The 26,708-nt window shown below is 37.5% G+C and overlaps 1 protein-coding gene across 1 annotated transcript in view; it reads left to right on the top strand.

Annotated features, from left to right (window-relative positions):
* LOC124553414 (speckle-type POZ protein-like) overlaps positions 1-26,708 on the top strand; it is a 137,591-nt gene that overhangs the window by 98,362 nt on the left and 12,521 nt on the right. Inside the window, exon 3 of the mRNA XM_047127278.1 lies at positions 20,540-20,734. Within this exon, the coding sequence (XP_046983234.1) occupies positions 20,540-20,734 (195 nt within the window). The remainder of the gene's footprint in view (positions 1-20,539; positions 20,735-26,708) is intronic.

The following is a 26,708-nucleotide window of genomic DNA, read 5'->3' as shown; positions in this document are numbered from 1 at the left end:
TACTAATACGTAATAATACCACCGTGAACCTTCATTTGAAGCTCCTGGAATACAAAAACATGCATACATACCTACCCATGATTAAACACCCTCAGAAGTCACAGAAAGCTCATTCGCAATTCTTACACTTTTCAAATTCCCCAACATTCAATCAACATGGTTTTTTTTTTCCTTCATTGTAATTTCATTCCTCATACAAGGTGGACCGGCAGCAGCCTAGATATGCCGCCAACAAGTACAACGGTAGATACCATAGAAGACATAGAACAGAAAAAATGCATGGTAAAATATGATGATAAATGTAGATGATAAATATGAAGCCATACAACTGAAGGCACTGCGTACACAAGGGAGGTCAACAGTTAAAACAAATGTAGACATCCAGTTGGATACACGAACGTAGATGGACACCGATGAAACACTGTTGCACAAAGTGAAGAAACACTGACGCACAGAACCACTGTGGTGATGATCATCGGTGAAACAGACACCAACACACGGAAGAAGGTGGGGGAGGGGCCTGCCGCTGGGTTTAGGGGAAAGGCAAGGGGGAAGGAGGGGGGAAGGAGCCAGTTGGAGAAAGAATTGGGAGTTAGGGAGGAGAGAGGGTAGGGGTTGGAAGCCCAGGGAGGGGGAGGGGAGGCAGAGGGTAACAAGGGAGTGAGGAGAAAGGGAGAAAGGAATGTGAGGGGGAACAGGAGGGAAAGGTGGGAGAGGGGGGGTTAGATCTGATAGGAGGGTTAGATGGAGGGGACAAGGACATCATCAGTGAGGGGGAGTTGGCGGAAGCCACCTTGGGCAAGGGAATGGAGAGTGTGAAGATGGAGAGCAGGCGGGATGCAAGAGTACAGGCACAGCAATGGGCCGGGATGGGCGAGGATGAGAGAGACAAGAGGGTGTGGAGGATTGAACTTGCAGTTGGTGTAAAGGATTTGTATCTGTTCGAGGACAAGGAGAAGGTGTGGGAAGGGAATTGAGTCATAAAGGGTCTGCGTGGGGGATGGGAGGCGGATGTCATAGGCAAGGCGGAGTGCATGGCATTCAAGGATTTGGATGGACTTATAGTTGGTGGAAGGGGCGGAAATCCAGGTAGGATGTGCATAGCAGAGTATAGGGCAGATGAGGGATTGATAAGTGCAGAGGATAGTGGAGGGGTCCAAACCCCACGTTCGGCCAGATGGGAGGGTAAGGAGATGGAGTTGGGTACATACCTTGGCTTGAACTGTCAGGAGATAGGGGGTCCAGGAAAGGCGGCAGTCGAGGGTGGCACCAAGGTGTTTGAGGTTGGTGGCGAGGTTAATGGGGCGGCCATATATGGTGAGGTAAAAATCCAGGAGACAGAAAGTAGGAGTGGTGTTGCCTACAATGATTGCCTGGGATTTGGGAGGATTGACCTCGAACAGCCACTGGTTGCACCAAGCAGTGAACTGGTCAAGGTGGGATTGGAGTAGGTGTTGGGAGCTTTGTAGGGTGGAGGAGAGGGCAAGGAAGGTGGCATCATCAGCAAATTGGAGGAGGTGGATGGGGGGTTTGGGTGACGGCATGTCCGCCATAGAGTGGAGGTAGAGATGAGGGAAGAGGATGGAGCCCTTGGACACAACAGCGGAGGGATTGAAGATATTGGAGTCAGTCTTGTGGATAGTAATATAGGAAGGGTGACGGGAGAGTAAGATGATCAGACGGGCATAATTGACAGGAAGGGCGAAAGTTTGGAGCTTGAAGAGAAGACCAGAATGCCAGATATGGTTGTACATACATTTGAAGTAAATATGGCAGAGCAACGGGAATTTAGTTGGACAGAGAGGAGGTGGGCGAGCTGTAGGAGGAGGTCGTCAGCAGAGAAGGAGTGTCAGAAGCCACATTGGGTAGGAGGCAGTGCAGGCAGAGGTGCTGTTGTAGTTGTCAGGCAAGGATGGACTCCAAGACCTTGCTGAAGACTGAAGTGAGGCTGATGGAGGAGATGTCAGAGGGTGGTTTGGCAGGCTTAGGGAACATCAAGATCTGGAAGGTTTTCTGCAGGTCGAGGTAGTAGCCGATCACTAGGACCACATTATAGAGCACAGCCAGGATGCTGAGGAGGGATAGGTGACCTCGCAGAGATGGTGGTAGGTGACATGGTTGTGACTGTGAATGGTGTTGTGTTTACTGTGAATTGGGGGGGGGGGGGGGGGCAGAGATGTCGGTACAGACATCTGGGAGGAGGGAGTAATCAAACACGGGGTCATCAGGAATAGTCAGGATATCGGACAGGTGGGAAGGGAAATGATTGGCCTTATTGAGGTCGTTGGGAAAAGCTTCATCATCATGGAGGAGGGGATACTGTAGGGAGGGTGTAGATCCAGTAAGCTGACGGAAGACTGACCAGTATTTGGATGAGTCTATAGGTAGGGTATCATTTAGACAGGTGCAGTGAACATCATCATCTTGACAAAGTATATACCACGCTTCATGAATTATATGATACTAGTATGAATATTGCAGATTATGAAAAGTGCAATCCCACGTTTGCTTACAACAACTCCATTAATGGACTAGAAACACAAACTTGTGGAAATGCATCATACTTCAACTGCATCTCCATAAAAATGCAAAATGTGAAATAAAATTAACAACCCGTTAAGATTTCTCCAAATGGTGTGACTGTGCTATACGGTGGTTGCTTTACATTGCCAACAGATGGGACTGTGTGCGCCAACCCATAATGTGTGTTAGAGAGAGAGAGAGAGAGAGAGAGAGAGAGAGAGAGAGAGAGAGAGAGCGCTCACTGCTCTGAAGATAATGTTAACGATCACTTCTTACAACTTGCGGTGCTGTTGAAAAATGATTTTTAATGGTCCAAACACTTACTATCATATAATCATTTGCAGGTGCAAATACGGTAAACCATGGTACACTTTGCATGTCCTTTGATGGTTCAGAGAACAATTTAAAACTGGTAGGAAGGTCATGTTTTACGGTAAGTCGCATCTGCAGTGATAACTTTTGAATCAAATTTTCACACAAGTTTTTGCAGGCTAATTTTGATTCAGGAGGATGTACTAAATAATACTTTGCAGTATCAATGGTTGTTCAAAGACTTGTCAGTGTTTGCAGAGTAAATATTGTATGCTCATAATACAAGAACATAAAAAGCCACATTTTTAGTAGCAGATAGTCATACCATAGTTTTCTTGTAAGGCCTACATACATAATTAAAAGTATTCCACACTGGGTGTACAATGAAATTCTCTACAAGGACTGAAGGGCATACTGATTTGATGTATTGATCCATTTTCATATACAGCTGCACAATGTGCAAGAGATATTTGGATTTTTATGTTAATTTTAACATTTTTACATATAATTATAGATTTGTACATAATAACACACATTAATATATCAATTAATGATGAATACTTAAATAAATGTTGTTTAGCTATCTACAGAGAGATAATATACAAATGTTCTTCTGTATGAGACTACATAGGGTTAACATAGAAAAATTAATTTTTATAGCTATTCATTTACTGTGTACAACTTAAATTTATATTTGAAGTGACCAATGTTATGTATGTGCTTAATGGTACCTGATAAGGCACTGTATAGTTTGATACTAGGATGCACAAGGCTGATTTGAAATAACTTTGTATTGGCACTTTGAACATGTACATCCACTGCAATAGCAACTGACAATTTCATTCTGGATCCACAATTTTCAGTGATTTAGCTGTAAAACCAATAGTCAAGGGTTTAACTGAATGTGTTAGTAACAAAATTTGCTAACCTATTAGGTCCAGGTAATAGGAAGTATTATATTGCTAAATCTTAATGTGACTTGATTATTGTGTTTCAAAATATACCACAATTGAACAGTGGAAAGAAATTTATAAAGTAAACAATGTTGATGGAAAATTTATCTCTTTCTTAGACGTATTCCTGCAACATTAAATTTCTGGTCATATAAATTTTAAATACTGTTAATTATAATCAGTGATATTACAATAATTAGGAAGAATGTGATAATGAAATATTTTGTATCTTTGTCATGTCTTATATTACATGTACATTCACTGTACACCATGTAATCCTACAGGATCAAATAAAATTCAGTTCAATTCAACATTTTGGTCTTGTTTTTGCCTACAGGAAATAAATAATCAAACTGAACAGATGCAGGATAAAGAATGGACTACTTCTGGGATTAAAGTGTGTTGTGCTATGCAGTGAGAGCTCTGCATAATTCAGAGAACAGAGCAGTAGTTGAGATCTGAAACAACATTACCATCATTATTGTCTTTAAATAAGAAAAACTTGTGTATTATCCTCAAAAATTAAGACCCTCCAAAAACAAGGCAACAACTATTTGGAACATGATAAAACAAGAAACAAACAAAACTAGTAATGCAAATGAAACTGAGCCACCAGAAATTAATTCCAACAGAAATGATGACTTTTTCCAAGATTACTTCACCACAGTGGCTGCACCCAGTAGCGAACAGTGGAATACAAATGGTAGCGCAAACATTGCATGCAACACCAACGTACATTAGTTTCAAAAATACAACCCCAAAGGAGATTACAGGCCTCACTAGGTCAATAAAAAGTAGCAATTCTGCTGGCTGTGACTGTTTTTCCAGCAAGATATTAAAATTCTTGTAATCAGTCAATGACTGGAGGCATATTTCCTATCAGACTGAAAAATGCTGTAGTAATGCCCATTCCAAAACTGGAGATAAGCATAACCATCTCTTAATTGCAGACATATACACTCATCCTAGTCTTTTTAAAATTATTTGACAAGCTTGACTACACTTGCAAGGTATTGGGTGACTGCCTTGACCTATCAAAGGCCTTTGTTCAGGTGAAACATAAAATACTTTTGCATAAACTAATTGCTTATGGCATTCCTGGGTTGATATATAATACTCATTCCTTTCTTTCTGGAAAATAGAACTTAGAGCACTGAAAATTTCTTTAATGATGGTAAGATAAGGGGTGTGTATCTGGTAATCACACTGTAGGTTCAGAAAGCTATATAACTTGTTAAAAGAATTTGTTCTGATTTGAAATCAATCCTACAATGTTGAATAATGAAATTACAGAGGCATCCAATTCCACCCATCTGCTTTGACCCATGATATCATCAGTGTAGTGGAGACAGCTAACTACAGCAAATACAATATGGTGACAGTGATGTCACTATATACATGTGCAAACAAAAGCAAACAAAAATAAAAACTACACAATAACATCTCACTCCAAAAAAAATGAAAGTAATGGAACAACTGTGGAAAATTTGAGGTTTTGAGGGGGAACAAGCTAAATATACAACGATAAAAAAACACTACATCAGTCTAAAATAATACCCAAAAAATTTAAATTACAGCATTCTGCTACACCAACAAAACCATAGGAATCGGACATTTCCATTGACCTATATAGCTCAACTTCAGCTATCAATACCAAAAAACCAAAACATGGAATCAGACATTTCCACAGCTATCAAAACCAAAAACCAACACCTACAACAAAAATTACTTACTCACAAAAGCCTCTGGCAATACCATCTATGTTAGCCACCACAAACACACATACACACACACACACACGCACACGCACACACACACACACACACACACACACATACAGACCAAAAACAAAAAAAAACCTCTCTTAAAACACCCATTCATGAAAATCACTGTCATATCAACATCTAACTAAAAAAAAATAAAAAATATTAGACTTCCTTTCACACAACAAACACTAAACAAATCAGGTCTAACAAAAACACCCAGCACATAAACAAAAAAAAACCTTAGTAACTCACTGAAAACACTTCTACAACACACATTACTGCACCAACCACATAAACAGTAACCATGTTAGCATTATGACTACCAAAATTCAAATGAAACCAATACTACCCATTAAACTCAGCATGTCCACATCTACTACCAGAGGGCACAATTAAATACAACAACACAACATCTCGAAAAACAACCAAATCAAAGACACCACACTGTAGTGATGTCACGCACCACAACACCATTACATCACGGGTCAAACCTGAAGTATGGAGTCGGACTCTTCCATTGACCCAAATTATGTCATAAATTTATTTAAGCTATGCTAGGGATTGTACACATAGATGTTAAGACTCTAATTGATACCAACACTTTTTGAACAGATTCATATCACACAGAGGCAACTGAATAGCTTATCTGATTTGATCCATTATAAATGGTTTTTGAAAGCCTCCGACTGTAGATACAATAGGTTTGTTTATAAATAAATAAATCTTCTGCTACCAGTCAAAATCGTGACTGGTAGCAGAAGATTTATTTATTTATAAACAAACCTATTGAATAGCTTATCACTGTTAACTCTTATAGCCAAGGATGATCATAGAGGTCTACATACACTGACAGTGACTAGAATGTTATGATTACTAAGCTGAGTGCCACCTGCTACAGTAGCTCAATGAGACAGTTGTAACAGGTGTTCTATATGCTGCATTTAACAGCAGTTTGTGTGTGTGTGACAATCACTGTTTCGGTCACAGAAAACAAAATGCACCAGTTTTTTACACCAAAAACATCGTACACTGCCAATAGCAGGAAAATAAGGTAGGTCCAAATATTTACTCTGATAGCCATGGACACGGTCTTGCAGAAGTTCTCAATAATCATCATGACTTAAAGGTCTACAGTTGTGTAAAACCAGGTGCTCCAATGCAGGAAATTATAAAGGACATCATAAAAGACTAAAAAAAGCACAAACCATTACATTTTATTAATTGGAGGTGCCAATGATGTATACGGGAATGAGTTACTGAATGTTGTGCACAACTTAAGAAAATTTCTGGACAGTACTAAGAAGCAGAATGTGATTGTCACTAGCATTCCTTGTAGACATGTTCTCATCCCCACTTCATGTGTAAATGCTGAAATTAGGGAAGCCAACTCACAATTTCAGTAAATATGCAAAATGTATCCAAATACAAACTTTCTTTGTACAGATTTTCTTAAGAGAGACTGCTTCATGAAACATGGAATGCCTCTGAACAAAAAGGGCAAGAAACATTTGTGTGGGAAAATTATTGAAATGGTAGAGAAACTCAACAAACATAGTGACAGCATGTCATTACCATTAGCTCCACCAGCCCATTCTTCCAAGCATAAATTCTCAGCAAATACTCCTTCCATTAAAGATACAAAAGAAGGACAAACTGTGATGAGCACCCTACCTCCACCAGTTTTAAAGCAACTACCAGCAGAAGTATTTCCACAAAAAATGCTAAAAGCATCAGAAACAATCACAGCAGCAGCAACAACAAAAGCAGCTACATCAACAGCAGAGCCACCTCTGATACCAGCAGCGGCAGCAGAATCAATGGTAGCAGGACCAACTCCACCAAAAGTAGTAAAAACATCAAGAATAGTTACTCTAACAACAACAAATGCAGAAACAGCTCCATCAACTGCAGAGCCAGCCCTAATACCAGCAGGAAAATCTACAGTGAAAGCAACAGAACCATCATTAGCAACAGCAGAATGATCCACAGTAGCAGTAGAATGAATTCCGACATTAGCAGAACCAGTACTGTCAACTAAATAAATTTCAGACAGCAAACGGAAGCCAGTGTCTCCATCCCATCTAAATGATTTTTTAGTGTAAACCAGAAAGAGGAGGAAGCCAACAATAGAAACAGAGATGTACCTGTATTTAAGTTGGTAAAGCAGAGAAATCTACAACAAAGTGTTAACAGCTTTAAGATAATCAACCAGAATGTACAGGGCTTGAGCAAGAAATATGAACAATTAGACGTGTTTGTAAATGAAACTATGCCTGATGTGCTTGGCATTACTGAACACTGGTTCACCGAGCAAGGTGGTGCAGTGGTTAGACACTGGACTGGCATTCGGAAGGACGACGATTCAATCCTGCGTCCGGCCATCCTGATTTAGGTTTTCCGTGATTTCCCTAAATCGCTCCAGGCAAATGCCGGGATGGTTCCTTTCAAAGGGCACGGCCAACTTCCTTCCCTGTCCTTCCCTAATCCGATGAGACCGATGACCACGCTGTCTGGTCTCCTTCACCAAAAAACAACAACAACAACAACAACAACAACACTGGTTATCTTATGCTAAATTAGAACTTTTTAAACCAATAAACATGGTACTAGCTAATAAGATTTGCAGATCTTCTATCAGAGGTGGGGGTGTGTGTCAATGTACATAAAAAGCACATTTGATTTTACTTCTGTAAATGTAAGTAAATATTCATTAGAAGAAACAATTGAATTATGTGCAGAATGTATAAAGGTACCAAATGATGAAATTTATGTTATATGTTTATATATACTGCCAGGTGGAAATTTTGAAGTTTTCTTAACAAAGTTTTGTGACATGATAGAGAACGTTTTTATATCACACCTGAACAAGTTAGTAATTATAGGAGATTTCAACATAAATGTGTAAGCAGATAAGTTACACACTAGACTATTCAAGTATACTCTGCTTGAATATAATGTAAGATACCTAATAAACATTGCAACCAGGGAGAGTGAAACATGCCAGTCTGCAATAGATAACATAAACACTGGTATTCATCTTTATGACCTTACATCTTCTGTTATTATAAGTGCTTTGTCAGACCACCATACAGTAGAACTAAGTGTGCACATAAAAAAGTTCCTACACACAGTTTCTATAGATATATTAGGATGAATACAAACCAAAATATAACTCATTTGAATAATATGCTAAGGAATGTGGACTGGAACAGTATTCTAGTGACACATCATAGTTAGGGCAAATTCTCAAGTGAATTGTACTACATTTTCAACCAAGCCTGCCCATTAATAAAAAAGAGAAAATAGGTAAATCTGGGAAACATACAACTGAAAATCACTTGCTGATAAACACCACAATAGAAACTGATCAGAATAAGATAGCAGATCTGTTTCACAATTACTTTGCTTCTGTTGGCTGAAGCATAAACAATCAGCTTAAAAATCATAAACACAAATTCAGAGGAACACCAGTGTCAGGGAATATATTTTTGATGCCAACAAGTAAAGAAGAAATAATTAAAATAGTAAGTGTCTTAAAGAATTCCCATGCAGCAGGATATGATGGTCTTAGTCTGGACACTCTTAAGAAATGTAAACATAAAATTGCATGAGCTTTATCAACAGTTATCAATTCTCACATGGAAGATGGTCTATTTCCAGATGAGCTGAAAATTGCTTGAGTTGTGCCTATTTTTAAAAAATGAAACAGAAATCTAGTAGAAACTTTTGACCCATCTCTGTTCTTCCAATGATATGTAAAATCTTTGAGAAGGTAAGACACATAAGAATCTGGAACTTCCTGGTATGCAAAAAAGTTATTTATAAGGGGCAGTATGGGTTTGTCAAGGGGTCATCCACAATTACAGCAGCATCCAACTTAATTGAAGTTGTCACTCAAGCAATAGATAATAAAGAACATGTATGTGGCATCTTTCTAGACTTACAGAAAGCATTTGACTGTGTTGATACGACCATATTGCTGGACAAACTGTGGAACTATGGCATTCGAGGCACAGCCCATAATCTGATGAAGTCCTACTTGACAGATAGGAAGCAGTTTGTGTCTATTAGCACTACAGAGGGAGCGTACAAATCAAACACCACTCTCATAAATTTTGGTATTCCACAGGGGTCAATATTAGGACAACTTCTTTTTATAATTTATGTTAATGATATACAGTCCATAACAAACCATGCAACAGATATCTTATATGCTGATGATACCATGTTAATATGCCACAATCCAAGCTATTAGCAGCTTGAAGTGGAATCCAGTACTGCAGCAGGCTTTACTCTGCAGAATTTTAATGGAAACAAACTAAAATGAAACACAAATAAATCTGTCTATATTTAATTTGATCTTGGGAGACAAAAAATTCATGAAAACCAGATTTTAATGGGTGACAAATACATTAAAAAACAATACTTGACCAAATTTCTTGGCCTGACACGAGATGCAGAGTTAAGCGGTCTGATCATGTAAATGATATTTGCAAAAAGCTATGTACTACCATATACGTCCTAAGAAAACTGACACCTTTTTGTAACATCACCACTCTGAGGCAAATATATTTTGCGCTATTTGAATCCCATCTAAGCTGTGGGATAGAGGTATGGGGATCCAGCAATAAAGGAATAAGAAAAGTGTACCTATCTTACAAAAGTAGGCACTTAGAATTATAGGAAATAAATGTGCCAGGGAGTCCTGCATAAATTTGTTTAAAGAATTTAAAATACTAACTGTTCATAACCTGCATGTACTGAAGATAATCATTATGGTAGTAAATAGTAAAAAAACACTTAATAATGAAATACGTGATCACAAGACTAAAGGTAGAGGGAGACCACACATCATCTCTCATAGAACAACACTTTATGAGAAAAGCCCTCACTGTGCAGGCATAAAACTACTGAATTTGCTTCCATCATAATATCTCCAAATTGCCCATTACAAAACTAAAATAGAAATTAAAATGATGGCTCCTAAACAATCCTGTATATTCAATAGATGAGTTTCTAGATTTAGAACACTTGTATGATGGAAGACCATCTATCTGAAAATATATGTAATCTCAGACCTTACACTGTGTCACAAACTGTAAATATTTGAATCTCAGTTCTGAATACTGTGTCACAAACTGTAGATTCCTTAATATAAGTATTGCAATAACATATTGTTATTATGTATAGTCCATATACGTAACATTGTCCTCTCAACTAAATTTAGAAAAAGGTATGTAGATAAAAGTGCCAGGCAATAATATGTAACTCTAATAAGTAAGGCTCTGACTTATTCAGAAGACTGGAACGAAAAAACCTTTTTTTGTAATCAGTTGATGTCAGATCAAAAATAAATAAATAAATAAGTAAATAAGGTTAGAGTCACAATCATATGTATATTCCTTCCATTGTGCAGTAACTTTTATGGGACTTGCTGTACAGATAAGTACAATGTACACCTACCCAAACTGTCAAAATGTATCCAGTATTGCAGATGTAATGCATTTAGTTTAATGGACGGATAGTCATATCAGAATCTCACATAATAAACTGAAGTGGCAGTTGCAAGTAATGCGCAACCAATTAAGGCTTTTTACAAAAATGGAGAATGCATACAAGTTAAACATAGTTAGGCTTAGAAGCTTATTGTGTACAATGTTCCATTGACAAGTCAGTCTACATAAGAGCTTATCTATGTTGTAACATGAACAATTAGTGAACTTATACTAGCTGAACACTTCATACATACATTCCTGCAACAGTCAAGTACAGGAATACAACACTAGACATAAGATGGGTTGTTTAAAATAAAAATAAATTTTACCTATACTGTAACAACCCCACACATGAAAGGATTTATGTTGTATAATGAAGTACCAAGATACTTTAAACGTTTTGCAGGTTCAAAATTTAAAACCAACCTCAAGAACTGGCTAATATAAAACTGTGACTATTTCTTTGATAACCTCTAATTGTAAGTATTGTCATTAGTTTTTATTTCATACCTTTCATGTTCTGATTGTTGGAAATCACACGTTTATCAACATGTAATATGTAATATGTAATCAAAGATTGTGCCATAGGTGACTTGTCAATTCAGACATTACATACAGACTAATAAATTGGATCTAATGGGGATTACTAGAGAATGGGATACCACCTGACTGCTTTGATCAGTGACATCATCATCATGCTGAAAAGCCCTATTTCGAGTGTATCCAACAGAATGGCTGATACATTGATTGTAACTGGCAAAGATACAAATACTATGTAAACCAATACGCTGACTGAACCCAATGAAATTAGTGGGAAAACCACAGGAAAAAAATTGGGTTTTTGGTGGGGACAAACTGAAAATTCAGTACTAAAAATAGTTCAGCAAATTCATGCAAAACACCATAAGATCACACTACCCAAATCTCCAGTTAACTTATATAGCTCAATATTGGACCAGGATATCAATAACCATGCACCACCCTTCCATAACTGCAAAAGGCAGTATCCCAGTATTGCTCAACCCTAGGCAGGATTCCAATAACCATCCCGTATATCCCCACAAAAGCCAGTATTCCAATGTCCAGTTCATCTATACAACTCAATCCTAGAATAAAAGTTCACTTAACAGTGTTGGTGATCTTGCTGTTGCATGTTGGTAACTGTATGCACAGTGAATTATTGGTAGGGAACAGCACAAATGGTGAGTCAGGTGAAACAAGAGAGCAGAACACAAGAGATAATAGAAAATGTCATAAGTGGATCAATATTTTTTAATGAAATTGTGGCAGAAAGTAGGTGAATGAGTTTTTGTTAATTAAACCATGGGAAAAGAAAGCTAATCAATGTTTTTAGTTAAATCTCAAGAGAAAGTCAGTGAATCAATTTTTATTAATAATATAACTGCACACTGAATATATTAATAAACATTGATTCATCTCCCTTTTCCCATGATTTAATTAAAAAATTGATCAACTTACTCAGTGGTTACATGCACACGTTAGAGTACCATTTAATTTTATGACATATTCTGTTTTATATGACAAGATTCTGCACACCACATAATTTTGGACACTGCACATCATGATGACTGTAGCACTCCAAATGACACAATATCATACCTCCCAAACACATCACAACCACATAATTAAACAGCTAGAGTATGCCACCTCTTCATACACCTGTTCTGTCAGCTCCACAACATAATTTTATTCACTAATATACCACCAAATCTGACACAGTACACAGTGTCAAATTTTTTGTCCTTATAGCTTATTTCATTAATATATTGTGTTGAATTTTTCGTGGTGAATTGGGACAGTTTCTGTTTTTGTAAAGTTTGACCTCAGATTATTATTTTTAACTGATGTCCTCAAGAGTCTGTTCAATATGACGGATTACATCTCTGTCAGTTTAACAGCAAACTATCACTACTGAGTCATCAGCAAAGTCTATGGCATCACACTGAACCTGGCCTGGCAACTCTTCTTCATCTCAGCGATCACGGGCCATGTAGACCACTCACTGCATCAATGATCTGCTTCCACTGCCTTCTATCTCTCGCAGTCTCTCTCCACCCTGCAGAAATTCATAATACTGTGATGTCCTTCTCTATGTCACCTTTCCACCTTGTACGAGGTCGGCCCAATGGTCTTATTGCCTGGAGAGTTCCTTCAAGTGCTTTCCTGGTGATTCTGTTGTTTTCCATTCTAGCCACATGTCCAGCCCATTGCAGTCTCCTACTTTTTAATTTCTGAATGATAGTGGGTTGCTTTATTAACTGATAAATTTCATTGTTCTTTCAAATTCTCCATACATCCTTCTCCAATGCAGGCATATCAGTATAGTACAAAAATAGTAGTCGCCCTAGTATTGAAGGTTAATCCAGGCCATATTGTGCGTGTTTCCCAAGAGGAATTTCTTCCTATTGTTATTAATAATTACTCCTTGGTTTCTGTTTGTCAGGCATGACGACACTCAATTTTCCTGGAAAACCACAGCTGGTTAGTTTCTGGTTTACATATAGAAATCTTTCGTAAGATCATAAAACATGCCTGATACACACATTCCATTATTGTGACAGCTGCTAATTTTCATGAACAATTCACTTACTGTGTGGTAGTTCTGCAACCTTTCCTGAACCCATACTGATTGCATAAAGTAATGCTTGAAACAAATTGTAGCTCAGATGCAAATTTCTTTAAAACTTTTTAAAAAAATTGGCAACAATGAGACAGGTCCATAGTTCCAATTTTATCTTTTTCCCCAGTTTTATGAACTGGCCAAACTTATGCATATTTTAATCAATGAGGAAAATGTAGCTCATCAAAAGACTGGTTGATTATGAGAACAGTGCCAGTGGAATACTACATCAGAGCACTTTTATTATCGGAAACTCATCAGAACCCATTGACTTAAATTTTTATAGGGACATTATGATTTTCATAATGGATTGCCTGCCAAAAACTGGACACAGATCAAGCATGAAAACTGCAACTGTGAAAAAATAATCAGCATATATACCATGAATGGTCCAAGCTCCAGACGTGCACCATCACGCCAGTGACCGTAACCACGGTGTTGCAGTAACGTCGTCAAGGTGTTGGCCTGCCAAGCAGGATATCTGTGTTCAAATCACTCTTACGCCCAACATTTTCTTCTTTTCTTTCTTGTTTCACAAAATAATGGACTGTCCATCCAGTCACTGATATGTCTTTTCACTTCGTGCCTCTGTCACGGCGCAGTGTCTGTTTGCAGCAGTGGGGGGTAAGGAAAAGGCCTCCAGACATACGTATCTCCTATTTGTTCTACAAAAGTACCACATATTATGACTCTTGTTTCCATTTTAAAAGTTTTGACCCTTGCTGTCCTTTGTTCTTGGATATTCCACATCTGTTTATTTGTTGCTTTCATTTGTGTGAGTGATCTGTGCAGCATCCAGCCTGCTCCCACTATTGACCACATTTACTTGCAACAGTAACATATTTCTCTCACATGACAATTGCCAAGACTACAGAAGGAGAAACACACATCAACAAACAGACAAAAAGTTCATAATTTTGTGGAAAAGAAAAAAAAGACTGGAACATGAAGTGCACTTGAACATGGATCTCCCACTTTGTGGTACAACATCATGACCACACAACCACAGTGCCATGGTTCTTGCAGTTTACTTGATGCACATCGTGAGCTTTTTTCTATTTTGCTTCACTGTTTCTGTTTTGCTTCCTTTTTCACAGTTCAGCACAACTTCTTCCAGTGTTCATGCTTTATTTGCATTCAGTTTTTGAAAGGCTATCCATTGGGCCATTTTACCACTAACTTGGAAGGGAAGGGGGGGGGGATAAGATGGGGAGTTTCACTTGTGAGTTTGATACATTGGAAAACTTAAAACATAAGCTATTCCCTGGCATATTGGGATTCATATTTGGTAGTGTGCAGTCAAAGATTTTATTACAACATATAAAGAAGTCATTGAAGGATTCGAATACAGCACTAGAATCTGTAATAACTTTGCCATTTACCATTAGTTTAGAGGGCCATCTTCTCTCCATTTCAGTGGCAACATCATCACTTATAAGAGACAAAACAGCTTTTGATTTGTTTTAGCACTCAAAATTAGTGTGTAGTAAGAAATTCATGACTCTGATTAGCTTTTGCCTGCATATGCAGCTTCCTCATCGTACTGCTAGACCCTCTAATTCCTATCTACTTTTATGAGACTCAGTCAATACTGTTACAAAAGGGAAGCATTAGTCGAGTGCATCCACAAATTCAATTGTAGTTGTCCTATGTTGAAGTGTGTTCATTGACCAATCACATGGATAGGCTTAATTTTTCATTTAACACCTCTACATTTTCTTCACAGAACTTTCTACATTTTTTTGTTGTACACCCTGAATTTAATTTTGATAGTGATTTTCAGGGACAGCAGCCTTTTCAGTAGTTGCAGGAGCAACAGTCTGTATGATTGACTGATCTGGCCTTGTAACATTAAACAAAACGGCTTTGCTGCAGTGCTGGTACTGCAAACGGCTGAAAGCAAGGGGAAACTGCAGCCATAATTTTCTCTGAGGGCATGCAGCTTTACTGTATGGTTAAATGATGATGATGTCCTATGGGGTAAAATATTCTGGAGGTAAAATAGTCCCCCATTCTGATCTCTTGGCATGGACTACTCAGGAGGATGTCGTTATCTGTTCTACGGATCGGGGCATGGAATGTCAGATCCCTTAATTGGGCAGGTAGGTTAGGAAATTTAAAAAGGGAAATGGATAGGTTAAAGTTAGATATAATGGGAATAAGTGAAGTTTGGTGGCGGGAGGAACAAGACTTCTGGTCAGGTGAATACAGGGCTATAAATACACAATCAAATAGGGGTATTGCAGGAGTTGTTTTAATAATGAATTAAAAAAACAGGGGTGCAGGTAGGCTACTACAAACAGCATCATTAACGCATTATTGTAGCCAAGATAGACACAATACCCACTCCCATCACAGTAGTACAAGTTTATATGCCAACTTGCTCCGTAGATGACAAAGAGATAGATGAAATGTATGATGAGATAAAAGAAATTATTCACATAGTGAAGGAAGACAAAAATTTAATAGTCATGGATGACTGGTATTCGATAGTAGGAAAAGGAACAGAAGGAAAAGTAGCAGATGAATATGGAATGGGGATAAGGATTAAAAGAGGAAGCTGCCTGGTAGAATTTTGCACAGAGCATAACTTAATCATAGCTTACATTTGGTTCAAGAATCATGATGGAAGGTTGTATACATGGAAGAGGCCTGGAGACACTGGAAGGTTTCAGATAGATTACATGATGGTAAGACAGAGATTTGCGAATCAGGTTTTAAATTGTAAGACATATCCAGGGGGAAATGTGGACTCTGATCACACACTATTATTTATGAAATGTAAATTGAAACTGAAGAAACTGCAAAATATGGGAATTTAGGGAGATGGGACATGGATAAACTGAAAGGACCAGAGGTTGTAGAGAGTTTCAGCGACAGCATTAGGGAACGATTGACAAGAACGAGGGAAGGAAATACAGTAGAAGAAGAATGGGTAGCTTTGAGAGATAAAATAGTAAAGGCAGCAGAGAATCAAGTAGGTAAAAAGAAGAGGGCTGACAGAAATCCTTAGGTAACAAAATAAATATTGAATTTAATAGATGAAAGGAGAAAATATAAAAATGCAGTAAATGAAGCAGGCAAAAAGGAATACAAACGTCTCAAAAATGAGATCGACAGGAAGTGCAAAATGGCTAAGCAGGGATGACTACAGGAGAAGTGTAAGGATGTAGAGGCATATCTCACTAGGGGTGAGATAGTACTGCCTACAGGAAAATTAAAGAGACCTTTGGAGAAATGAGAACCACATGTATGAATATCAAGAGCTCAGATGGAAACCCAGTTCTAAGCAAAGAAGGGGAAGCTGAAAGGTGGAAGGAGTATATAGAGGGTCTATGTAAGGGTGATGTACTTGAGGGAAATATTATGGAAATGGAAGAGGACATAAATGAAGTTGAAATGGGAGATATGATAGTGTGTGAAGAACCATTAGAACCTGACCTCTGGGAAGATCAGTTTGGATTCCATAGAAATTCTTTACAGACGAATGGAAAAACTGATAGAAGCCGACCTTAGGGAGGATCAGTTTGCATTACGTAGAAATGGTGGAGCACATGAGACAACACTGACGCTGTGACTTATCTTAGAAGATAGATTAAGGAAAGGCAAACATACATTTCTGACATTTGTAGACTCAGAGAAAGCTTTTGACAAACTTGACTGGAATACTCTCTTTCAAATTCTGAAGATGCCAAGGGTCAAATACAGGGAGCAAAAGGCTATTTACAGTTAGTACAGAAACTAGATGGCAGCTATAAAAGTTGAGGGCCATGAAAGGGAAGCAGTGGTTGGGAAGGGAGTGAGACAGGGTTGTAGCCTATCCCCGATGTTATTCAATCTGTATATTCAGCAAGCAGTATAGAAAACAATAGAAAAATTTGGAGTAGAATCCATGGACAAGAAATAAAAACTTTGAATTTTGCTGATGACATTTAGATTAGGAAATAAGACAGTTAAAGTAGTAGATGAGTTTTGTTATTTGGGGAGCAAAGTAACTGGCGATGGTCGAAGTAGAGGAGGATATAAAATGTAGACTGGCAATGGCAAGGAAAGCGTTTCTGAAGAAGAGAAATTTTTTAACATGGAGTATAGATTTAAGTGTCTGGAAGTCATTTCTGAAAGTATTTGTGTGGAGTGTAGCCATGTATGGACGTGAAACTATGATAAATAGTTTGGACAAGAAGAGAATAGAAGCTTTCGAAATGTGGTGCTACAGAAGAATGCTGAAGATTAGATGGGTAGATCACATAACTAATGATGAAGTATTGAATAGAATTGGGGAGAAGAGGAGTTTGTGGCACAACTCGACAAGAAGAAGGCACCGGTTGGTAGGACATGTTCTGAGGTGTCAAGGGATCACCAATTTAGTATTGGAGCAGCGTGGAGAGTAAAAATCGTAGAGGGAGACCAAGAGATGAATACACTAAGCAGATTCAGAAGGATGTAGGTTGCAGTAGGTACTGGGAGATGAAGCAGCTTGCACAGGATAGAGCAGCATGGTGAGCTGCATCAAACCAGTCTCTGGACTGAAGACTACAACAACTGCTAATTCAAGAATTCTTTTTTTACGCTGTAGTTATAAATACTTACAATATTGTCAAGACACGTGGAAGAAGTTGCCCTAATTCTTTGTATGTTGATGGAAATTCTGATTTAACTTGTATGCCCCTATCCATTTGTTCAAAGTGAAGTAAATTTCTTCAAAATGGCTCTGAGCACTATGGGACTTAACATCTTAGGTCATCAGTCCCCTATAACTTAGAACTACTTAAACCTAACTAACCTAAAGACATGACACACATCCATGCCCAAGGCAGTATTCGAACCTGCGACCGTAGCAGTCCCGCGGTTCCGGACTGCAGCGCCTAGAACCGCACGGCCACCTCGGCCGGCAGTAAATTTGTCATCAGTTGTTGCATCTATATTAAAGTCAGCACATATGGCTAGCTTCTCACACAGTTCTTAGTTTTTAATTTATGTAACAATGTTTCAAATTATCTAAGAATACCAAACTTACATGGAACTCAGGGATTTGATATATACTGATGATTAATATGCTATAGACTTAAGTTCTATACAACTGCTTTCAAATGTAAGTTCTACACTTAGATGGCCAAAATTCTGTCAGATTTCATAGTCTACCAAGGGCTGAACTGGTATGCAAGATTGTCCATGCCCACTGATTGATTGATTTATTGATCCATTTTCATCTACAGCTGCACAATGTGCAAGAGATATTTGGATTTTTTTGTTAATATTAACAGTTTTACATGTAATATACTTTGGTACATAATAACACACATTAATATATCCATTAATGATGAATACTTAAAAAAAAGTTGTTACACTATATACAGTGAGGTAAATACAAATGTTCTGAATGAGACTACAGTGGGTAAACACACAAAAATTTAGTTTTGTAGGTATTCATTTACTGTGTAAAAGCAGTGATCAACCAAGTACGACTTCAGTTTAGATTTGAAGTGACCAATGTTTTTTATGTGTTTAATGGTATCTGGTAAGGGATTGTATAGTTTGTTACTAGGATGGATAAGGCTGTTTTGAAATAACTTTGCGTTGGCACTTTGAACATGTACATTCAATTTTTGTCTTGTATCATAGCTGTGTATTGTGTGATTTTGAGTGATGAGTGATCTTTTTGTATGTAAGTTTTGCTTTAAGTACATTATATTTTCAAGTATATATATGCAAGGAAGCGGCAGGATCATCCTTTTTTGAAACAATGGTCTACATGATTTGCGATTATCTACCCCTTCCATTATTCTTATAATTTTTTTTTAGTTTTGAATGTTTTGATGGCATCTCCAGAATTTCCCCAGAACATAATCCCATACTGGAGGTGAGAGTGTACAACTGCATAATATACACACTGAAGGGTGTTGTAGCTGGTACAATTTTTTAATATCAGGTAGCCAGTTTGTAGCCTGTAATTTTATTAAGGAGATTAGTATTTGCAATTTTAAACCATTGTCCATTTAAACATATTACATTTAGTAATTGTTTCATTCGATGTAATATAATTTGTATGTTATTAGGCTTGCTCATCTTTCCTTCTGATCACACTCCAGTCTTTAAATGCATAATGAAATTACTACTGCTTACATTGTCATGTAGAGTGTCTTTAAAAATAGTCTTTTTGTAAACAGCTGTCTTCACACATAATTTCATGAAGACGTTTCTTTGCATCTGATGCAAGTCCCTTCTTACCAAATCAATTCAGGTGTTGTCTGTGCATAGGAAACTAGCGTTCTCATAATTTTTGTCATCAAAGAAGATTCATGTTTTTAAACTTTGAACAGAAGCATTATAATCTGTGATTGTTTTCTTGAATTTCACTACTCACGCAAGACCTGTTCACCAAATCAAATCTCATAGGTAAAGTCATCCTTATCACATTTGTATTCAACAGGTAACTACCAATTTCTTTTAAAGATGGACTGGCCTCATTGAGATAAACATTATTAGAGCCCCCTGTGAAAATAACACATTCACTTTTAGTAGAATTGGCACAATCTTTTTCTATGCTGCTTATCTCATTTTTTAACTTTGCCCCAGGTTTAACACTCAAGGTCTGTTTAGCAGATTTTGATAGAAAATTTGAAACACTGTATGTGTGCCTCTCATTCAATTTTTGACTTTGGTCCCATCATATAGTCATTCTTGTGTCACTGCAGAACTGTTGTTTGCAGATCTTGTGTTTAGTTTTGAGGAACCATTTGTTTTAGTTACAATTTAGATAAGTGTAGAGCATTATTCTTTACCTACACAATTTTTGTTTCTAAATTGTTCTTTCCTATTTTTTTAGGTGTAGCATATTGTCATGAATAGGGAACCAAAGTGAGCAAAAACCATCGTAAGAAATTTGATGAGGCAATAGTCGAGCACTCAAGCAAGCAACAGGCATCGAAACGGGGCCGTGTACTCGTGGTGTCGCCGGGGCAGGCGGCCTTCAAGGAAGTGAGTACGGACAGACACGAGTCTTGTGGCACTGAATACAGCCCTCTGGACAGCGACAGCTCCCAGGTACATATGCCAGGTCAAGCGAGACTGCAAATCACAAGGACACAGCAGTGGAATCTTTTGAAAGGAAAATGAGGGTGTCAGCTGCAGGAAGTGACACAGGAAGTGCACGTCCCTGGAGAGTATTTATACTCATTGTAGTGAGCCAGGGGTCAGTCAGAGTCATTCAGAGCTGCAGTCATGAGCAGTTCATTGAACATCTCGTCACAATTCTTCAGGAGCAAAGAATGTGGAAGAGACATTGTTGTGTGATGGAGTAGGAGTAGCTGTTAGTAGAAATCTGGTAGAGAGACTCAGATGGTATTTGTGAAACACTACACCTCTCTAAGAACTTTACTTCCATCCCTTGCATGTAACCTGTCAAGTTGCTTGACAAAAATCTAGCAGTATTTGCTTATTATCATCCTTGTTCAGGCATTTAGCATCTACTGAAGGACCTACAAGCTCTCCACATGGCTCTGTAGTTGTAGGTAACTGTCTCGTTCTCATTTCCCTCTCAAGGAAGTAACATAGGAACAAACAGTTTTTTGATGCCAGGTGTGCAGTAGTTGAGGCAGTTAATTAACTATCCCCATCATAGGAAATTGCATAGGTCGGTTAAGAGAACTGCTCATTAATAGATAGTGTCCCTCAGTTACAGTCTGTTGTAGCCTCTGAGTTAATGGGATAGCAAAAGAGGGAATTTTTGTAAAAACTCTGCCTGAATTCAGGCAGAAACTAATGATTTTGAGACTTGTAGCCAGGAGCCAGTGCAGACCATCATGAGTTGCCAGGGCTTCTGTACAGTATTTGTTGAGAATTATCAAAGTAGATGAGCAACTCATTAATATGCTTGCAACATGTTTGCTAGTCACCAGGGAAAGTCAGAAATGACAGTATACTGGGGTTCCAGGATTAACCAATTATGGTTCCAATTCAGGGAAGCTACTCGAAGAGTACTACAGGCTCCCAGTTTACAGGGCGGTTACACATTAATCGAGAAGCCGGGTCGAGCTCTGTTCGTACAGAGGTTGTATGATGAGGGCATAAAAACTGTAGTTAGGGCGAGGGAAGAGGAAATCACATTATCCGATATGATACATATCGCATCTGCTTAAGAAAGTGCCATTATGTCCCACAAGGAAAAACCAATTTGATAAAGTACCTTTCAGTCTCTCTCTGAACAAACTAGCAGTACACAGTATTGAGACAAGTTTAGGAATAAATCTGTCACATGTTTTAGTTTCAGAATGCCAGGTCACATGTTCACATGTTGAGGGAGTGCCAGAATGCATAGGTGGTATTCGCAGTAGAAGCAAATCTGGTAATGGAACATAAAAAGTAACCAGGTCCAATAGATACAAAATTGTGTAAGGCCACTCCACTCCTAGTACCAGAAAAATATGCAACATGCTATTTACCAGAACATTCTGCAACTCACACTGAATACAGAGACATTGTCTGCTTTAAATGTAATCAATGGAGACACTCTACTTGAATGTGCTCAGTGAGCCCCTGGTTAACTCCCAGAAAACAACAGCCAAGAGGAAATTAATGACAGATACAACAAAGCAGCCAGTGACACAGTGAAATTATAAATATATATATATATATATATATATATATATATATATATATATATATATATATATATATATATATATATGAAAGGATTTCAAGGTAAAACATATATTTCAAGGAGTAGAGAATGACGTGGATATTCTATTCACGGGGCTAATTGGTTAAGACTTTATGCAAAAACACAGAGTCATAGGGGACTATGTAAAGTAAATGATGTACATTCATGGGGAAATTCAAACACGAGGTGGACATGCGGTGAAATCGTAAGAACAAATGGGTCAACCCATGTCAAGTTGCCTGTATTTTAATAAACTTCCCACTTTACCATCTTCAGTTTTGATGAAATTTTTGCAGGAAATTCATATAGGGCTTAAATGAAGCATGACTAGATTACAGCTCCATAAGTAATGTGGTTGGGCCACTAGCCACCTTTTTTTAAAGGCTGATGTTTTGATTTAGTGAATTAAATGAATAAATCATCACTTTGTTTTATAACTGCACAGTATCTGAGAGACCTGTCATGCTGAAACTTGGTGATCCTGATAAAAGTTTGAGGTATAACAGCTCAGTTGTAGGTAAAATTAAGGCAAATTTATCATAATGTGCTATCAAAATTGCTCATAAATCTTGTTGTAACAAATTTTGACTATCTTCATCAGCTTGTATCAACTGAAAGAATAACTTTCTGAAGCTGTTTCCCTACTCATCTACATCCTGTCAGCATGTCAAAAAGCTCTGCAAGTGGCACGTAGATGGCTCAAATAATAAATGAGTTATCTAAGTTCAAAATCTACTCAAAAATTAAATTAATTAATTTTTGCTCACTTTCAAGAGGTGATATCACAAGAGGAATTACTCAAATATGCTTTTTCCGGCACCTCTGAACTCACTATGCTGGATCAAAAAAGTTATATTTATTTTTGAGATATAGCAATTATGAATAAATAAACTTATTTTTTGGTACATTGAAAAATACAGTCACATACTTGTGTTGATCCATGGTGGTTTTGCCACTACTGGTCTTACTCTTTATAGTTCCCAAATCATAATATTTTCATTCATTAATTCAGTTGCTGAAATGTGTCATTATTAACAATAACAGTTGTTTATAGCAAGCTATAAAATTGGCCCATTCTTGTGGCTGAGCTGGAATGACAGAAATAATATGTTGATCTGGAATCCAACAACCACAATACCTTGCTGCCCAGTAGAATGAATGTGCAGGTTTATTGTTGTGCATAAACTGACTAAGACATCATTTTCATCATCTGAAACTTCAGAGATATTACCAACCCTCCATTTTCCATCATAAATACCAGCCATATTTTGGCCTGTTTGTAAGGCTGCAACATTTCTGCGAAAAACTTTTTGTTTGACTGTGGTCAAAATTTGCCATACAACATTTGTATCACTGGAACGTACTTTTCACTTAATGGTACAAAGAGGAGATTCTTTCTTGTTCCTGATGCAGTGCAGCCATTTTTTAACTTTTCTTGCTGCTCAGTTTTCGATGATTATATTTCTTATTTTGCTACAAAAATAAATTGGATACCATTGATATTCTTTGTGCAGTATTTATACATACCAGTTGCTATCAAAATGTGGTCCTCAGTTGGCCTTTGAAGGCTTGCTTTTGCTGCTGGGCACTTTACAGTTCCCCCAACTGCATCACATGGAGGATTTACATGCCTTATAGTAAAAAAGTTCTATTCAGCTGAGATTCCACCATCACTTTGAATGTGGGAAAGATTGAGAAATTTTTTTTAAGTTTTCAGGCTGTGCTGCTGACCCACCACTGAAGTAGTAATCATGTGTGATTTTTCCAAGGTGATTTTCTATTGATTTCATAATAAAAGTATGTACAGTGATTACGTCATGCTTCAGTCTGTCGACTACTACACAGCAGCTGATGTTATTTCTGAAGTGCAAAAGAAATGGCTGTAAATTTGCTTCACTGAAAATCTTGATCTGCATCTTGGACAATGAGCGAATAATTTTCAGCAAAATCCATTGATATGATTAGTTCAGGTGGCTTGAGTTGGTGCTTTGCAGTATAATGATGAGTGGAAAGTTTGTCAGTTTTTGAAATCAGATCTTCAATACAACCCTCAGAGGTCATCTGCTTGGTTTCTAATGTATCTCTATGAGTGTGCACCCACTGTTTGAACTCAATGGAATCATCTGGATCACTGTCTTCAAAACTACTTTCTAAAATCTCTTGCAGATGTTCTTTTCCTGGACAGATTCCACACTGATGAATCATGCAGTCTTTAGATTCCAAATCTAACACTGTTTTGCCAATCAGGCTCTTGTAATCTTCTTTAATTGGACTACTTGCAAATATCAATTTTACATTTGGTGTAAAGTGCAAACACAGAATGAGTGGATTCCTGTGGTGATTCACCATTTTGGCCTGAATTCACAAAATTTGGAAAACCCTATTTCAATTCCATGCTGAAGTTGATATGCTGCAAACATTTCTTTCAGATTATCCAGAAGAAGGTATTTTTGGTTCAATACTTCGTTTCCATCTATTCTAATTAATACACAGTCCTACAGTCCTTTTTACATGGGAAAATTCGGCTAAGTTTTTCATTTTGAAACAATGTTACCCTTCTTTGTTTTACAGCACCTGGAATCTTCTTGCCACAGCTGTTCTTTAGCAGAGCTAATACACTATTTTCTGCCTTTTGTTTTCACCACCCTTTCTGAAACGCCAGATTCTTGCAGTGTCTCTTTTACAGTCCAACTTAGAGGTACTAACGTCAAAATCTGAAATTTTTCAGATCACCTTGATAATTACAACTTCTTTACAGATATAATCAGCTGTTTATAAACTGCTTGTACAAGGTGCTTGAAAATTTTTTGGGTCAAAGCCTCCAGCAGCAGCAGTGTTATTCACAATTGCCTCTTGAATTTTGCTTAATTTTTCATTTTGTATAACCTTCGGCATCCCTCGTTGATACACCCTGAAATTTTAGAGGGCAGTTAGGCTTGCATCAAGTGATTCTGCTGGGTATAACTCTGCTTTTCTTGCTGGAAAGTTTTTCTACAAGTTGGACAGACCTTCTGACCAGATTTCATTGCTGTTTGTCACAGCTTTCAATTGCTTTTCTGTTTCTGCATGAACAATCCATAAACCTATTTTTTAAGAATGGTGCTTTGCGCCAAGAGGGTTACAACACGATTTCTGTAGAAATTCATACTTGTCCAAAAGTATTGCTTTGTGATGAAAACGTATTTGCCCATTTTCAGTAGGACATGTTTCACTTCTTTGGTATAGTAATTCTTGTTGCTCTACTGAAAATCCTTTGACATATTTGAAGCCTTGTTGATGTATGTATATTTTCAGATGACACATAGGATTATCTACATGGAACAGAAATGTCTCTGATAGCCATTAAACTACAACTGAATATTTACTTCCCATTGTCAGACACCTTGAAATAATTTTTACTTACAGAAAAACATGTTTATATAGTAATGTCAATAGCCTTTATACCATTTAAAAAAGCATACATTAAATCTTAACATTCTTCACTACACAACAGTGTGCTTCAGAATCATTATTGAAGAATGTTTTTAAACTGCATTGTTGCCACTAAATTTGTCTGTTGCTAACATAAAAACAACTTCTTCTGATCAAATAAAATTAGCTCTTTTCAATGGTTCCCATAAAAAGTAGATCTGCATGATCCCTTTCGAGATATGACCTTTTGAAAATTTGCCAAAATTGAGTAGTTAAATTTTTAAGTAGGCTTTCAACTTAGATGACTCAGTTATTATTTGAGCAATCTAGGTGCCACTTGCAGAGTTTTTTTTGACGGACTGCAGGTGAGTAAAGAATCTGCTTCTGAAAATTATTGTTCCAGCAGATAAAAGCCAATGAAATACAGTCAAAATTTATAATGACAAGAATTACGAGCCACTTTAATAGCACATAATTATGAGTTTACCATGATGTGATCTTTAGTTCTAAAACTAAGCTATTATACCCTAAAAGTTTTAGCATGAGAGGTCTGTAGATACTGAGCAATGATAAAAGGAAGTTGATGATTTATTCCTTTATGTTGCAATGTCAAAAAACTAGCCATTACTGAAAGATGGCTAGTGCCCCAACCATACTACTTATGGAACTCAAATCTAGCAATGCTTCATCTAAGCTCTGTGTGTACATGCTGCAAAACTTTCATTAATATTGGAGACAGTCAAGTGGAGACCTTTAAGCCACTTAACTTGTAATGACTAGTCGATGTCACAAAGTCAAAAAATAATTGTGTACAGACTATGGGAGCTGTAAGCACACAAAACAGAGCTATGAACATAGTAGAGGTCTGTTCAACTGAAAATGGAACTTTGATGCAACGGAACTTTGATGCAACAAGCAGAGAAGTCGAAAGGAGCCCGTAATGCCAGT

Source organism: Schistocerca americana, chromosome 11, assembly GCF_021461395.2.
Source record: "Schistocerca americana isolate TAMUIC-IGC-003095 chromosome 11, iqSchAmer2.1, whole genome shotgun sequence".
Lineage (NCBI taxonomy): Eukaryota > Metazoa > Arthropoda > Insecta > Orthoptera > Acrididae > Schistocerca > Schistocerca americana.
Note: the sequence above shows the minus strand (reverse complement) of the source record. Positions and strands in the feature narration are given on the sequence as shown.